The sequence below is a fragment of the Leptosomus discolor genome, chromosome 3, assembly GCF_034619465.1.
Source record: "Leptosomus discolor isolate bLepDis1 chromosome 3, bLepDis1.hap2, whole genome shotgun sequence".
In the NCBI taxonomy this organism is placed as follows: domain Eukaryota; kingdom Metazoa; phylum Chordata; class Aves; order Leptosomiformes; family Leptosomidae; genus Leptosomus; species Leptosomus discolor.
Genome location: NC_141393.1, coordinates 73517901 through 73535712, shown reverse-complemented (window position 1 = coordinate 73535712; position 17812 = coordinate 73517901). Strand labels below are relative to the sequence as shown.

Below are 17812 nucleotides of genomic sequence, written 5' to 3'. Positions count from 1 at the left end.
TCCCTGGTGATACAGTGATTTATTCCGTTGGATGTTTCTAACCTGCCAGTGGTGCCAGAGTCTGTGTTAAATTGCAGCATTTTTAATATAAACATGTTTTACTTATCTAAAAGCAAGATCAAAAATCAGAGCTGTGTTGCAGCACTGCCTAATAGTAAAAATTATCTTCAGGTCTCCAAACTGACCATTAACTTAGTCCCAGTAATGGAAGATCAGCATTGGATAAATGGAGAGTCTGAAACGGGATCCCTGAAACAGCTGTTCTCTAGTCAAGGATGTTATGGCAAACTTTGCCCTACTCGTCCTCCATATATATAAATCTGTTCTCTCCCCTCATAAATTATATTTTTGCCTTAAGGCAGGAGCAAAAGGGCGGAAGAGCCTTCTCTGCTCAAATTTGGCATGCAGTACCCTATCTCCTTTCTCCTTATATAGTGGGGAAGAGACAGAGCAGGGAAATGAGAAAAGTGGAGTGGCGGTTCTCCTTAAAAGCCAGCCAAGAGAAAGAAAACTCCTAGGATGGCGTAATGCTGGGCACAAGTATAAATGGAGAGAGGAGTGGCTGGAGATCAGCCCTGAAGAAAGGGACCTGAGCGCGCTGGTTGACAGCAGGCTTAATAGGTCAGCAGTGTGCCCTGGCAGCCAAGAGGGCAAACCGTGTCCTGGGGTACATTAGACACAGCTTGACCAGCCAGTCAAAAGAGGTGATTATCCTGCTGTGTTTGGCATTGGTGCAGCCTCACCTCGAATACTGAGTGCAGTTCTGGGCCCCACAATTCAAGAAGGATGTTCAGGTCCTTGAATGTGTCCGGAGGAGGGCAACAAAGCTGGTGAAGAGGCTGGAAGGGAAGTCCTATGAGGAGCAGCTGAGGACTCTGGGTTTATCTAGTTTGGAGAAAAGGAGACTGAGGGTTGACCTCATTGCTCTCTACAGCTTGCCGAGGAGGGAAAGTGGAGAGGGAGGCGCTGAGCTCTTCTCCTTGGTGTCCAGCGATAGGACAGGTGAGAATGGTTCAAAGGTGTGCCAGGGGAGGTTTAGACTGGACATGTGGAAGACTTTCTTTACTGAGAGGGTGGTCAAACTTTGGAACAGGCTTCCTAGAGAGAGGTGGTCGATGCCCCAAGCATGTCAGTGTTTAAGGCATTTGGACAATGCCCTTAACATGCTTTATCTTTTGGTCAGCCCTGCAGTGGCCAGGCAGTTGGACTAGGTGGTTGTTGTAGGTCCTTCCAACTGAAAATACTCTATTTCTGTTCTATTCTATCCTGAATGCTTCCCCTCATTTTGCAGTCTTGTGTTTCAGCTATCCCAAGGCCCATCAGAGCTATGTCATGGTGGTTATATGACTGCTAGTGATGTTTATAGTGCCTGTATCTGTAAAAGCTCATGTTAGAATAGTTCTTTGGTTTTTATCAGTGCTTGTTTAGGATGTGCAAATCTTAAATAAAGAGAAAGGTACTTTTCTTTTAAACAGAGATGGTTCCGAGCAAAAATGCAACAAAAGAGATTTCTAAGAGATTATCAAAGAATCATTCAATTACAACGTGTGATTCGAGGCTGGCTAAATCACAGAAATAATGCAGCAACCATAATCCAGCGAAATCTACGAAGATTCCTTGCCTGCAGGCGTAGGAGAAATTTTGCAGTTGGAATAGTTAAATTTCAGGTAAATATTTCTTGTAAGACAACTAGAATTTTTTGTTAAGTTTTTCATTTTTCTCTCATAGGTTTTTGGGGAGAGGAAAGATGTTTGCTTTAGTGAGTTTATCAGTTAAATTGCAAGCTAAGTCAGCTTCAGTTTAGACATCAAAGCTAAATGCAAACAGATCATGAAGTAATATGAAGCAGATACCAGTTGAGGTGACTTATAGGAGAGTGTGTGAGGGGTGTATATGCATGTTTGGTTTTGTCTTTTTTTCTTGAAAATCCAGTATTTGGAAGATTAAACACTGAATGGTAATTACTTAAAAATTAATAACCAAGGTAAAGAACTTTGTTGGACTTATGTAGAATGACTTCGGAATGGTATTGGAACTTTATTGTCTCTTGTTCACAACTTTTTTTTCTCTTTGTGAAATTCCTTTTCTGTAGGCATTGTGGAGAGGATATTTGTGGAGAAAGAGTAATGACACAGCAAAAACTAAAGCTTTAAGACGTAGTTTAGAAAAGGCTAATGAAAAGAGCAGAGAAGAAAACAAATTGTGCAACAGGACTGCAATTGCCATTGAATACCTTCTAAAATACAAACATCTGTCTTATATTCTTGCAGCATTAAAGCACCTTGGTCAGTATTTCATTTTATTACAACTGATAGAATTTCAGGGTGATAGAAACTGGAATTTTTTAGCTGAGAAGAGTTCATAATGATATTTTGGCTTTCTGTATGGTTGTAAAATGTGAACACATTAAAGAATATATTGAGGAGGGGTTTTTCCAAACTAAAATTAGTTTGTTGATTTACGAACAGTATTTAAATGGTTATGTAGAGAAAGTAAATACTACATGATTGCTCCAATTTCCTGGTAGTCCTAGTAATACTATGCCTTACAAAAGTCAATTATATTTACTACCAGTATATGTTCTCTGTAGATATATTTGTCTGCTTACAAAATTAAGTGAATTAATTAGTCTGGAATATTAAAACTATTAATTTAGAAATACTTATTTAAATCAGTAATTGCTGTTTTTACTTCTTTGCACTTCAATTTAAAAATAAGAGAAAACCTTGACTAGCAATTAAATTGCTTGAGCTTCAGAGTTTTCTTTTTTTTTTTTTTTAAATTATCATAGAGGTGGCTACCAGGCTGTCCCCGCTCTGTTGTGAAAATATGGCCCGGAGCAGAGCAATCTTCACTATTTTTGTTCTGATCCGAAGTTGCAACCGGAGTGTTCCGTGCATGGATGTGATCAGATATTCAGTTCAGGTTCTACTGAATGTTTCAAAGGTAACTTTAATATTTCCTTTTGCGGGTTTATAAGCTGTAGACTAATTTATTGTAGCATTTATTAATCCACAAAATTTCTGGATGAATTTGAATCAAGAAAAGTTTTGAATAAAAAAATAGTTTCTGCGTTTCTAACTGTTATTTTGAAACCAATTATCTACTTTGTAATAATTATGCTTTAGTTTTCCTTTTGGCAAAAGAAAATTATTTCATGGGCTTAAAGTAATAAGTTTACTTTTAACTGATTACATTGCAAGGTATTCCAAGTACTGCATGAAACTGTAGAAATGCATAAAATTGTGTAGAAATGCAAAACTGTGGTAGTTAGGATAAGCTATGAAGTTTTTTTTAATGTAGAAATGTATGTTCGAGAAAACAGGCTACTTTTCCAAATTTGTGTCATAGAATGCACAAATTAAATTATTATCGCTTGGATGCCAGACTAGCTACAAATTTGATCTGGGGGAGAATATGGATTTTGCTTTTTCCTGTAATCTAAAAGATATTTTAAAGATTTGTCTATATAACCTCTCTTGTCTTTTTCTTGTATAACAGTATGAAAGAACTACTCAAGCAGTTTATGAAGTAGAAAATTCTATAGACACATTACTAGACTTACTGCAAACGTACAGGGGGAAAGCTGGGGACAAAATTTCAGAGAAAGGAGGAAGCATTTTCACGAAGACCTGTTGTTTGTTGGCCATCCTTTCAAAGGACTCGAAAAGAGCTTCGGTGAGACTTAAATGTTTTAGGTTTAATAATTTGATTTAACATACTTTTCTTGCATGTTTTGGTGATGTTTGTAACTTTTTTTTTGTTTTTCTCTCTCTACCATATCTATTATGGCTGTAATATTAATTATGACTAAACTCTGATTTTTAAAAAAAAAAAAAAAATAAATTCCAAGAAGGTGAAAGCACTCATTATTTTGTGCTTTGTATGCCCTGGTGACCCAGAGCTATTCAATGAGACATTGAGGTTTCTGATTCTGCAATCCTTGCAAGATTATGATACTGCAATCCCTACTTTCCACAGAGTTTTGATGACTTTCTATCAATTGCTTAGCATTAGATATCGTTTAGTTGCCACTTAATTAACTTTTATTCCATTTCTTAAAGTTTGCTGTTGCTTTTCAGATAAAGTCAAGATCCCTATTGTCAGTAACAACTGGCAGTATGATTGTCCCTGACTTTAACAGAGAGGTAGCCTGTTCCTGAAAGAAATTTCCTTCCTTTGTTTGTTGTTCCATCCCTATTGCTGGAATCCCTAATATGGTTATTAGGGTAGTCTGCATTCTATGCTATAAATTCCCTAGCTATTTATCCATCAGATAAAGCACTTAAGTTATCTAGTCACCTCTGACCATTGCCTTGTTCTTCTTTCATTGCTATGAACAGGAGTACAAGCACTGCTTTGTCTCTCTGTACCAATCACTGAGGGCATATGCCAATGACATGTGAAAATTGGTTTTAATGAGAAATTAGTAAAATCTGACTTGTAAGACTTTGAGTTTTCTGAGATCTCAAGTCGCATACCAGTTGTTAAGTATTTTGAAATCATTAGACAATTGACCGATTGCCTTGTTGTAGGTGTGCTGGCTTTAAAATGGTTTCACTGCACTTGTGGGTAGAAGTTCAGCTTAAATTATAAACCTTCAGTTTTCATTGAATAAAAGAGATTTTTTGATTTGTTAAGTTGCTTTCAAACTTGTAGTGTTAACTGGTTACTATTTTCACTTTTTCTCAGGAAATCCGAGGCATGCCAAGAGCTGTTACCTGCATTCAAAGCCTATATAAACTTACAGCTCGTAAACACAAAATGGATGCAGAGAGAACACTTGTGAAGCAAAAAACAAATACTTTCTTAAGTGGAACTTCCTTTGTTCCAGTAACCCCTCTAAGAATAAAAACAGTTTCAAGGTAAGAGCTTAAAAACTAGTCTGCTGCTTTTCCTGTGGCAACATAATATTTTTATGACAAACCACTAATGTTTTCACAGAATTAAACCAGACTGGGTTTTGAGGAAAGATAACATGCAAGAAATTGTGGATCCTCTGCAAGCAATTCTGATGGTGATGGATACGCTTGGTATTTCCTGCTACTGAAATGTAAATGATGTATATGAAGATGTATTTGTACAGCATGTATGTAGTAGATAGCTAAATGATTTTGAAAAAAAGTAAATAAGTGTCACGCTACCTTTGAAAATGTTTTTTTCAAATTGCAAATAACATTTCTGTAACTTTTTGTATTGTATACAGCTTTTGAAATCCTATTTTGTACTACTACCAAATGCAATTGTACAATAAAATCATAAGCCCTGGAAATTTCACTACTGCAGTAACGTATTGTTATTATTCAACTATGAATTTTACAAATATCACTGTATTCCTCACTCTGAATTATTGTAGAATTCTCTTTAAAAAAGTTGTTTCTCTGGGACAGTTATGTTGGCTTGTCTGATCTGGAGAGGTATAGGTAGGAAGGGAGGCATAGTCTGTGGATTTCAAAACTGGCTACTGTTTTTGGGGAGCTGGAGTTTGCTTTCTAGGGATTTTGTTTTGAGGGATTATGTGTGACTGTAGGAAAAAAATAAAGTTATAATGCCTTTTTTTTAACACTACAAGATTATGATGGAACAACGGGGTGTTACAAGGCTGAATCTAGAAATTCTGACCTGATATTATAAGGGTGGGTGACTTGTTTTCTTCCTATCAAATGAGGAGTACATACAAGCATGCATCTTATCTGGCTAAACAGACTGTGTTCATCACAGCATGTCCCTTAAATACTGTTCTTTTGTGCCTTTGAATTGTATTTTCTTAGAGCAAGGCCAAGAAAACAAAGACTGTAAAATTATACCTTCCCACCCCCAAATTTAAAGATGATACCTCCCAAGGGTGGAACATGATGCTAAATCAACTGGTAGTTACTAGTCAGTCAGGTGATGGTGCATTGTAAATGAGGCTCTATTTTTTGTTTGTTCGTTTAAAAAGAGACTCAAAAGGGGCTAGCTTTATACAGCCAAACCCAACAGACAGATAATAGCAGTGGCTATGGTTTTAGTCTGAGAGATACACATCTCTCTCTCTATCCCTATCTATATACAGATAAAATGCAACTGACTGGTTATATGGGGAGGAGGGAGGAATTGTCTATTTCCTCTTATTTCAGCCAAGGTTAACAATCTGATAACAGACTGACCTTTAAACTTGGAACTCGGGAGGTTCTGAGAGCAACAGTGTTCAGTTAGTTTAAATTGTCCCATAAGCTTGTTGCTTGGTTTCACTGTAAAATGATAAATTTTGTCCTCTTTACTGATGTGAAGTGTGGCAAATGGAAGTAGAATTCTGCAAGTTTAATGTTAGGGTATTTGGGGAACTAAAATAAATGAAAATAGTGATTTTGGTGAAACAACTTGTTACAAAATACCATGGACACACCAAGGCATTTGTGAATACCTCTGAAAATCCAGTTAATTATTTACAAAAGTAGTGCTTAGGCAGTTTTCACGGGTGGTGGAAACTGTTGATGGAGACAGTAATGAAGATGAGATCTAAAAGCTGCTTTTTCTTCCTAGTTATGATGTGTTTAGGCAAACTCTTTGCAGAAGGTAAATACATTGAATTCTATTGTTAATCAAAAATGTATGTTGAATCTAGAACATGCAGTCTAGGTAACTTAAGTGCAATGTCTTTTGTATCTTTACCAAGAGTAACCACGGCTTTTTAAATACAATTTTGTTGTGAGGTAGCTGATGATCATGATTCAACTGTTGCTGTAGCTCAGGGCTACAGATTGATATCTGAACTTCAAAGCTGTAATACTGAAAGGTTCAGACTTACTCAGAAAGTTTCTTTTTAAATGTATCTGTGCGGTTTTGAGGCACTTATACAAATTTAATTTTGTACTATTAAAACATTTTATATATTGAAAGTGTCTTGGCGACTGAAGTTTCTTTGGCTTTACCAGAAAACAACAGAATAAAAGTTAACTGGAACCTGCAAAGCTAGTCTGGGGTGGTTCTGCATGTCCTATCCCTGTTTTCATCATTGCTTAAAATTCCTGGGTTTATACAGTTTACATACCACTTGAACAGCAAGTTCACAAAGCTGTGGACTGTATATGAGGGTACACCTCCATTAATTTAAAAGGTGTCCCTTTTTTTGCATTTTGTTTTGTATCTGCTCATGTATATTTAACTCCAGCATTTTTGGGGCAACTATGTCTGTCTTCACTAGAGTTTTGTCCTTATGCAAAGCAGGTGAAATTACACTGATACCCTTTGGAAAGTCAAACAAAAGGTATGTAAGTAGCAACTATTTTAATTATTTAAAAATCTTAATTACTCTCAGGTTGGAGTTTGGGTAGTTTATTTATTTATTTATTTAGATGTGATACGGTGGCTGTGTGAGGAAGGGAAATATTAAAAAAAGAAAAATCTTGGCACTTGCTATTTAAGTTCTAGTGACATTACTGAGTTGAAGGATCAGTATTTTGCTATTTTGGTTCTAACATGTGTAGGGTGAATGCAGCAGTGCCAACTTGCAGGAAAATTTTGCCCAATTATAATGAGATTCATAGGTGGTGCTTCAGTTTTAAAAACTTGATTCTTCAGGTTAGATCGCTCTGTAATACCATGGAGAGAATTTTTGAGACCCAAAAGATAATTTTGTAAGAAATCCAAATGTAAAGCATTGCTGCTTTTTTTTTTAATAACTTAACGTCATATTCAGCACAACTCCTTTTAAAGATTTTCTCCTTTTACTGTTTGTTTTTAATTACAGATTTGCTTGTTCTTTCCATAACCTCCATTTCTGCTTTCATTTCCTGTTGAATCTGTTCTTAAATTTCCTTTCTTCAGCAAGTTTAACTCCTATGTTGCCTCCCGGCAGTTTGTCATACTGTTCTGATAACGTTCGCTGAATTGAGGAGCTATAATCTTGACACTGTTGCCATTGGATTTTAGAGCAGGCAGCAGTATGTTTATGCAGCAAAGGGTGCTCATGCATCTTCTGGGCTAAATAAAGAGTCAAATATTGCATCAGTTTTGCCCAGTTCGCTTTGCGAAGTCTCATTCTACAGCTGATGCTCCTGTGAACCTAAAGAACAAAAGCGGATGTAATTGTAATAGTCCTTAAATTCAGTGAGTCTTACAAGACCCCTCATGCTTGGAAGTATTCAGAATTTCATTCACCTTTGAAAGCCTGAATCAATCCTAATGATATTAAACAAAGAAATGCACAAAAGTTCGTATCTGGGATGAGATTTTTTTTGTGTGATAAATTTATCTTTTTGCAGATAAACCTTGTGATTTGCCACACATAGAAAATGGAAAGATTGCCCAATACTATTATAATTTCAAAAGTTACTATTTCCCTATGCATAAGGGAAAAAAAATTTCCTATTCTTGTACGGTTGGTTATACAACTGAAACTGGAACTCAAGAGGGAAGAATAACTTGTACAGCAACAGGATGGTCTCCAGTGCCACAATGCTACAGTGAGTTAGCTTTATTAATCTCATCATGGCTTCTAGCAGGAAAGCAGGGAACTTTTCTAGCTGGATTCCCTGGAACATACAGTAACAGAAGCTGCCTAACAGGATACAAACTACGTATGTTTATACATGGGATATTCTTACAATACTACATATTTTAAGGGCTTTTGCCATATGTGTTTTTATAAGAACACCAAGAAAGTTGCCCAGTTTCCTTATTTTGGGAAAACTAATACATAGTTTCCCCTCAGAAGTATATCCTCCAAAGCCCCCCTGGCTCCAGATTCCTTGGTTGTTGTGCTCCGTGTTATTACCATTTGTTTGATCTATTGTTTGATGATTGTGGCAGTTTCTTCAATAGGTCAAGAAAACAGGATTAGATCAGGATTGCTGAAAACCCCCTTCTTTTGCTTATCAGAGAACAAAAATATTCTGTTAGTTCTTTTGTTCTAACCAAGCTGTTTCCTTTCATTTAGAAAAATGTAACAAGCCTCTTCTGGAAAATGGCTCTTTTTATGGTACAGAAATGTACTTCAAAATACATGAGAAACTGCAATACAAATGTAATTCAGGCTACCACACTCCAAGTGGTGGCACTGACGACACAGTACAATGTCAGCCAGAAGGATGGTCCTCCCAGCCCAGCTGTACTAAAAAGTTTGGTAGGATTCTGCATTTTTTCTTCCTTTATAATTTGTCTTGTATGTATATAATATTACTGTCCTTGCTGTATCTGTAGGGCCAAACTGCCTATGTCAGGTTATCATTTGAGTGCTCCTAAAGTACGTTCTCAGCTGTACCTCATGGGAAGAAGCTGTCAGATTTCATATGCTGCTGGTTTGGTGAATTTCTATAGATAGAATTACATGCTGAAGGAATCAGTATAGATGAAATCGCATTATTTCAAGTAAATCCATTGCCATCCAAACTTTCTTCCCAAATGATGACTGGAAAACTTGTGTAAACTACTATGTTTTAATTAATTATTTGCAAACATTTTGCCTTGGATGTGACCACTTTTAAGGTATTTCTAAGGAAAATTTTAAAATAATAACTTGAAATGAAAAGAGCAATTATTATTATGCATTTGTTTTATTTATTTAAGAGTCGTGTCAAATACCAAATTTACATCACGGCAGCTACTCCACAGCCCAACAAGAGCTTCGACTGAATGAAACAGTGCTATACAGATGTGATGAGGGATATCGTACCGCACAAGGAAACACTACAGAAGAAGCAGTGTGTCTAACACACGGGTGGTCCCTTACTCCAAACTGCACTAGTATGTAATGGACTGGAAAAGAATTCTCTTTGAAATGTGATTTATTCTACAAATGAACAAAAATTTGCAAAATGGCTTGTTTTATAATCTGGTGGGGGGTGGGGGGTGTGTGTGCTTTCTCAGCTGGTTTTCAGTGCTGTGTGTTTTCTTCCTAGAAATAACTTGCTCCTCTTTGAGTGCAGTAGCACATGGAAGTTTTTATCCTGTGAAGAAAATCTATGAAGAGGGAGATGTAGTTCACTTTTTCTGTGAGGAAAACTATTCTGTCAGTGATTTTGACCTAATTCAATGTTATGATTTTGGATGGTATCCAGACCCTCCAGTGTGTGAAGGTACCTTATTTTTATAGTTGTACTATGTCAAATTCTTAGTGAAAGACTAGCACCTTCTCTCATGAAATGCTTTATGAATACAAAATAAAAATATGCTTTTTGTACCAGTTCACATCCTAAATAGAAATTAAGTATCAGCTGAAGGGCATGGAGCCAAGGTAGCAGGGGGGGAGGATAATTGGAATTAGTTTTCAGTAGACTCTAACAATAGAGCAGATGCTGTCTCTAGCTGTTGTTTCTCTGTACGTTGTATCCTGGAGAAGCAGGAAACAACAGTTACAGGAAAAGTGTAGATGTGACACTTCAGGACATGGTCTAGTGGGCATGGTGGCGCTGGGCTGATGGTTGGACTTGATGATCTTAGAGGTCTTTTCCAACCTTATGATTCTATGAAAGTTGTTCAGCCCCTGAAGCTCAAGCTAAACCCTATTTAGATTACATGAAGGTTTAATCAAGCATGTTTAATCCTGCTTGTGAGGTGGGAACTTGGTTTTTCAGAAGCATTAAAAATAAAATTTGTAACAACCTTTTCCTGAGCTTGAGCGTTCTGATACTTTTCAGAGTTTTACAGCCTCACCAAACTGTATATGTTTTCAACAGAATTAACTAGAAAGGTCATCCTGAGGACAGAAACACACCTTTAACCATCATTGTCACTTCCCTGGTCATTGGGGGATAATGGAGATTCTCGCAAAAGAAACTTTCAAAGAATGAAAGGTCTAGTGAACCAGATGAGATAGAGTATACAGCAGAAAACAGTATTAATCAAGATTTAGGCTAGCTGAGAATTTACAATAATGTTCAACATACCTTAATAGTTGTGGGTCATTGTCTTACCTGGATATTGTCCCCTTTATGAGGATTATTTCTGAGCTTTAGATCTCACTGCTTCATGGTAACAAATTTTCTGCTTTATATACAAGAAATACCAGGCGTCGATGACAGAGGACGGGACAATCAATCATTTTTATTGGCTTAAGCTAAAACCATGGTATTCTTTCCCAATATATTTGTACAGGAATTCTTCCTGCAAAGTATGTTTGCTAAAGCAAATTTAATAATTGTTGTGGGGGGGGTGCTTGAGGTTAAAAAAAAAACATTATATTTAGCCTTTAAAAAATACAAATACGTTAAACACAAAATTAGCGTCTTGTAGTTCTTTTATGGCTAATCTTGTAGATGATTATGTGATTGAGTACAAACATAAAATTAATCTTCCTTTCCTGGAAGATACAGTAGCATTTAAAATGCACTAAAATCTCTCAGTTAAATGGCATGTGTTAGGACCCCAGCCCTGTATTATTCTGATGACACAGCAAGGATTTTTCTTGAGTGAGTGCAGAGAAGGTGGGGTGCTCAGAAGAATGAACACAAGGCCTAAACCTAGTTTTGAGGATACAGTAATTTCAAACTTAATTTGGGGATAGGAAACGGGCTATGATTATTATCTGTACCATTAGAATTAATACATAAGCTGCTTTAAATATTGTATCAATGGAAGGTACGGAAAATCTCTATTTCCTGAAGTCCTTTAATGAACATTTTATTAAGTCTATGTGGAGAAATTACAAATTTGTTTATAGCAGCGCAATAGCATAATACCTCTATTCTATATTTGTTGAATGTAAAATCACTTTTTTTGTTCTGGTCTCCCATTTTGTTATGAAAATAGGAGTAAGAACTTACTTTGGATCAATCAAAAATGTCTGAGAGATATGCTTGCATGAGGTATAGTAAAATTAATTGTGTACATGGTTTTGATTAGGGAGAAAACAGTATGCACTTTTTATTTTCAGATATAAAAAATAAGTGTCCTCCACCACCGCTTCCTCCTTATGCCCATATCATCACAGTTAGAAGAACATATCGCAATGGAGACAAAGTTCATGTACAGTGTCAAAGTACCTTTGAAATAAGAGGATCTGAGGAAATCCAGTGTGAAAAAGGAAAATGGACATCACCCCCTGTTTGCATTGGTTCGTATTTTGTGAAGACTGACAACTGAACAGAAATGATTTTTCAAACAATGCCTTAATTTTCTGGAAAGCCTCAGTTTCCTTAACTGGAAAATCGTTTATGTCCTCCTCTGTTAAAATGCTTGGGAGGTAAAATGCTGCATAATTTGCAGACACTCTGTTGTTCACAGATTAAAAAGACAGGACAAGCTAGGTGAATTCAACTGACACCCGTGTTGTGTAGTTCTCCCCTGGAATATTGATTTTTATTACATCTTACAACACATCAGTGCTGACTGTTTCCGTATTTGAAAATGAGCCATTTCTGGGAAAACCAGTTCTAAGTTTCTGCTGTGTTTATAGGAACTATGGATAAATGGGAATCTGAGGCACCATCACCACCCGAGGCAGATGCAGCAATAAGGGCAAGCAAAACATATCGCAATGAAGACATGAGTAGGTGAACGTTGCTTTTCTATTTAAAAGGGACTTCAGTACTCTCTGATGCTATTATAGGCATGTTACGACTACTCTTACTACTCTTTTGCTATTATGACTACTCTTACTACTCTTTTGCTAGAGTACAGTTCCTTACTCTTGAAAATATTTGCACGTGCTACAATGTGGCAGTCTGAATGAATGAAAGGCCATAGTCCAGCGATACAAGTATTACCTATAAACCTGTTCTGTATTTGTAATTTTATTCCATACATTAGCATTTACCTTCAGTCATTTTGTACCCCTTCTGTTAATGTTTTCTGAACATGCAAATTCATGAGTCTTTTGCTGATCCTTTGACTAATAGTTCCAGTGAGGTTTCTTTTGTTTATTTTGAACCATACATGGGCTAAGCAATTCAAACAACAAATAAAGACTGTCTCATCACAAAAATAAAAAATAAAAAAAATCTATATTGAGTGTAAACCAGCAACAGTAAAGAGTAGACATAGATGAGGACTGTAGCTGGAAATAGAATGCCTGTCTGCAATTCAGTAAGGCAAATGCAGAGTTTCTGAAAACAAAATTATATTGGTTTATATTTTATTTATATGTAAATTTTTTTGCTCAGACTATTATTATTCTGATACTTTTGCCAGTGTTAACATTGTTTTAAAAATCTAATTACCGCTCTCCCTACCTTATGTTAGAAATGCAGAAAGACTGTACCTCTCCACCTGTGATTAAAAATGGTGTTGTTCTTGGTCCAGTATTGAAAAGTTACCAAAATGGTTCCTCAGTAGAATACAGTTGTCAGCATTACCATTTTATGGATGGACCTAGTACTGTTTACTGTAAAGAAGGAAACTGGACAGAACAACCAACTTGCTTAGGTAAGTCTTGTGTGAGAAAGAAAGTTTTGTCGTATGAAATACAGAAAGGTAAAGCTGGAAAGAATCTCTAGATAATCCTTTCATGACCACCTTTTCTCTTTCTTTTTAGTTAATAAATATTCCAGAAACATGAGGCTGGACCAAATCAAATATACCTAGGCTGTTCCTGCTAGGTGTCCTCTGGCCTGTTCTTAACAAACACCCAATTAAATACATGCCTCTGTTTTCCTGAGTGAGCTATTCTAGAACATACCTATCCCTTTTACCTGGGAGGATTCTCTAACTTCTTTCTTCCATACTCTCCATTCAGTGAATTTCTTCCTGTCCTTCAATAGGCGTTTAGAAGGAACGACCGCAGCCATTGCTAAAATGGCTTTTAGATATGATTATCGAGGAATACAATGACTTCTTGGACTTTCATTTTAAAATCTCCAGCCTTTGGTTTTATTATGTGGTTTTATATCTATCATTTCATTCTGGACTTTTTCATTTTTTCGTGTTGCTTTTATGTATGCTGTTCAAAACAATGCATAGAACTTCCATTAGGAATTTACCAATACTAGCAGGAATACTACTGATGATGATCTACAAGAGTTGTTTATCTTTCCTTCCTCCCTAAATATAAATAATTCTATTTTATTAGCATCTTTTATTAAATTGTCTTACTCTAGGTTTGTAATCTCTGTGAAAATGCAAATAACCCATTCAGGTTTAATTACTTACTTCTAAATTAATAAAACGTACTTCAGCTGGATTGAAAGGTCCAGATCAGCATTCTTGAATCTGAATACTCAAATTTAACAAACCCTGTGAAGTAATGAAAACTCATTTCCTATGAGCATTATTTGTCTCCTAAGCATCCAAATAACCGCATCAACTTCTACATGTTTTCCGAGACTTCTTTTCAACCCTCACCTAATCAGATCAGAAAGAACACATACTGTAGTTAGTTTCAGGAAAATATCCATACTAATTTGTTGTTATGGTGCTGTCATCAGAATGCGTAATAACTCATTTCTCCTTGCCTTTCCCTCAGCGAAGCATTAATAAGCGCCTCTATCAGGCAATGATTCTTGTGGAACTTGTGGAAATGTGTTTTTGTATTTGTCCCTCTGTCAGGCTTTACAGAAGTTGAACAGTGGTTTCAACAGTCAAATGAGGTTAACTGTCAAATGGAAAGCTAAACTACCTGATGTGATCCTGGCACTAAATTTTAAGAAACCTGTCAGCAATCAAAGCAATAGTGGCCTTGAATAACTAGAAAAAGCCCAAAGAAAAACACAGAACTTCCAAGTTCTTGTCGTCTTCTTGGTGAACCCAGGCTGCCATATGTTTACAAATACTTGTGGAAACCAGATTTTGTCAGAAGTGTGTTTTCTGTAATTTACTGTTCCCAGTTTAGGCTTTTTTTCTTTTTTTTTGCATGTTATTTCTGTTACTTCAGCCCATTTCTTTACATTTGCATTATTCTTTTTATGCATCTGTAGTTCTTTTTCTTGCAAGATTCAAAAACATTTTAGAACTATTGATTCAGATTCTCTTTCTTAACTCCTACAAAAGGAGCTAAGAAATCACTTAAGGTTGCTTTTTATTGAAGTACCCTTTTATTTCCTAGAACCATGCACTCTTAATGTAACTGATATGAACAGCAACAACATAGACTTGAAATGGAGACAGGAAGTATTAATATTCCTACATGGTGATCTCATAGAATTTGAATGTAAACAGGGATACAATTTTCTCCAGACTACCACTCCATCTCCTGGGAGGACACAGTGTAACCAGGGCAGACTGAAATATCCAAAATGCATTAAGAAAGGTAAAACAATACTACTTTTTTTTTTTTTTTTTTTTTTTTTTTTTTTTTTTTAATTGACTGTCGTGGTTTAAGCCTACCCCGCCGGCAACAAAAGCATCCTGCAGCCCCTCGCTCACCCCTACCCCGTCCCCTGAGGGATGGGGAGGAGACAATGCAACCAAAAAGGCTCGAGGGTCGAGACAGAGGACAGCGAGGGCTCACTCACCAGTTAGGGTCACAAGCAAAAGACAGACTCAACTTGGGGATAACAACACACATTTAATACAAAACAACCACCACCATCAAGGAAAACGAGAGATACAACCAGGTCTTAAATACCACACACCTTCCCCCCGCTCCGGCCTTCCCGGGCTCAGCTCTGCTCCCCCTTCCCCCCCCAGCAGCACAGGGGGGTAGGGAATAGGGGTCACAGCCCGTCCGGCACAAGGGCTCTCCGCGGCTGCTTCCCCCTCAGGCAGAGGGGCCCTCGCAGCCCTCCCCTGCCCCACCGCGGGGTCCCTCTCCCGGCAGCCATTCCTCCTCCAACCGCCCCAACGCGAGTCCTTCCCGCGGGGCCGCAGCTCCCCAGAACCCCCCAGCGCGGGGCCCTCCCGGGGCTGCCGCCCTCCCACCGACGGGCGGCTCCAGCGCGGCCGCAGTCGCGGCTGCTCCGGGCCCGGTCCCTGCCCTTCCGGCCCGGGGCCCTCCGCGGGCTGCAGGGCGGCCTCTGGGCCACCGCTGGGCTCCCGGGGCTGCAGGGGCTCAGCCGCCACCCCACCGCGGGCCGCGGGGGAACCCCTGCTCCGGCACAGCTCCCCCTCTCCTGCCTCACCGACCGGGGTGTCCCCATGGCTGTCTCTGTCCAATCCCCCCTCGCTCACCAACACAAACAGAAGCAAAGAGGCAATCAACGGCTTCTTTCACTCTTGAATAGTTATTGGCAGAGGCGCCATTGCCCTGGCCTTGCCCAGAGGCGGGTCCGAAATTGGAGCCGGAGGAGCTTCTCGACGCCCCTTACCGGAGCTACCTCTGTAGCCCTCTCCCCTACTACCAAAACCCTGCCAGACACCAAACCACCACATTGACTTTCTAACTAATCAATATCAGACCTATTTAGAAACAATTTGCTTTGGTAGTGTGGGCCTAGAATCTGTTGTAAATAACAGATGTTCAGGATTCAACAATACACAGCTATCTTCACACAAGGTACGTTGTTAAATATATCTAGGCACAGGAAAACAAAACACCTTCCTTTGATAGGGAAGGCTGTAGAAAGGAGGAAGGAGCTCTCCTCCAAGGCAAGGGAACTCAAAGCTGTAGAAAGAAGCAGCAAACAGTTAAATGTACACGAGGGATTTCTTATGTTTAGAATTAAGCAGGAGATTGCATTCTGATCTGAGACATAATGAAACAGTAAGAACATACACTGCATGAGAGTTGATAGTTATCTAGTATTGACAGGCTTTTAAAGCTGCCGATCTATTAGTTTCTTAAGCTGAATGTTTTTCAAATGTTTTTAATGTTACTCCAGATCCTACAGAAAAATGTGACTCTCCACCTTCTATTGCGAATGGAGCTCTTACTTTCCCACCCCTGACCCAGTATGACAGTGGTTCTTCAGTTCAGTATAGTTGCTCTGACTACCATTTTTTGCAAGGATCTGAGAGAATCTACTGTTCTGAAGGAGAGTGGACTTCACCACCAGTTTGTATAGGTAGATAAGCACTTATTTCTCTCTATAATTCATAGAATTGTGGAATACTTGGGGTTGGAAGGGACCTTTAAAGGCCATCTAGTCCAACCCCCCTGCAGTGAGCAGACACGCCTTTAGCTGGATCAGGTTGCTCAGAGCCCCGTCCAACCTGACCTTGAATGTCTCCAGAGATGGGGCTTCTACCACCTCTCTGGGCAGCCTGTGCCAGTGTTTCACCACCCTCACTGTAAAAAATTCTTCCTTATATCTAGTGCAAATCTACCCTCTTTTAGTTTAAAAACATTACTCTTTGTCCTGTTGCAACATGCCATGATAAAAAGATTGGCCCCATCTTTCCTGTAGGCCCCCTTTAATTTATTAACACTGATCAAGTCTCTTTTGTTTAGAGCCATGCACTCTGTCAAAAGATGAAATGGAGAAAAATAATGTGCTGCTGCAAGGGTTCTATGAGAATCAAGTTTACTTTTACCACGGGGATTATGTTGGATTTTACTGTAAACAGAACCATTTTGGAGCAGAATCTGGTACAACTTTATTTGAAGTGCAGTGTAAGAGAGGACAACTGATGTATCCAAGGTGTGTTGAAAGAGGAAAATAAGTATGGACCTCAGGAAAGCCTATAGGAAAGGTATGTACATGTTCTTTATTTAGTATTAACAGCTGAATTAAGGTGGCCTCATATTTTCAAGATCACTACAGTCAGCTTTGAGAAATGAGGGCCAGTGGCATTGTTGCGTCTGAGCTGAAGGGGGAGGTAAGTGAAAATCCTTTGTAGTGTAAGAACTGGGAATGCAGCAGAAGGATGCAATATTGGCATACGCATGGAAAACGTAGGATGAAGGGGTTTTGTAAGGCTTACAGCAATCAACTTGAGGATGCATCTCAGTCTGGAGGACTTGAGCAAAGCGTCACAATGAGAAGATGCTGAGCAAGTAGTGCCCTTTGTGAGGATATTG

The 17812-nt window shown here is 38.3% G+C and overlaps 2 protein-coding genes across 2 annotated transcripts in view; both read left to right on the top strand.

The window, feature by feature from the left end:
* Positions 1-5050, top strand: part of ASPM (assembly factor for spindle microtubules) — a 33471-nt gene extending 28421 nt beyond the window's left edge. Inside the window, exons 24-29 of the mRNA XM_086462574.1 lie at positions 1476-1667; positions 2093-2285; positions 2792-2946; positions 3502-3678; positions 4693-4865; positions 4945-5050. Of these exons, the coding sequence (XP_086318700.1) occupies positions 1476-1667; positions 2093-2285; positions 2792-2946; positions 3502-3678; positions 4693-4865; positions 4945-5050 (996 nt within the window). The remainder of the gene's footprint in view (positions 1-1475; positions 1668-2092; positions 2286-2791; positions 2947-3501; positions 3679-4692; positions 4866-4944) is intronic.
* A 1426-nt stretch (positions 5051-6476) lies between these two features.
* On the top strand, positions 6477-17454 carry LOC104352849 (coagulation factor XIII B chain). Its single transcript, XM_086463126.1, has 11 exons — positions 6477-6558; positions 8247-8447; positions 8921-9106; positions 9550-9726; positions 9882-10058; positions 11855-12034; positions 12377-12469; positions 13162-13344; positions 14960-15163; positions 16674-16856; positions 17243-17454. The coding sequence occupies exons 1-11, from the start codon at positions 6477-6479 to the stop codon at positions 17452-17454; spliced, it is 1878 nt and encodes a 625-aa protein (XP_086319252.1).
* Positions 17455-17812: the final 358 nt, after the last annotated feature.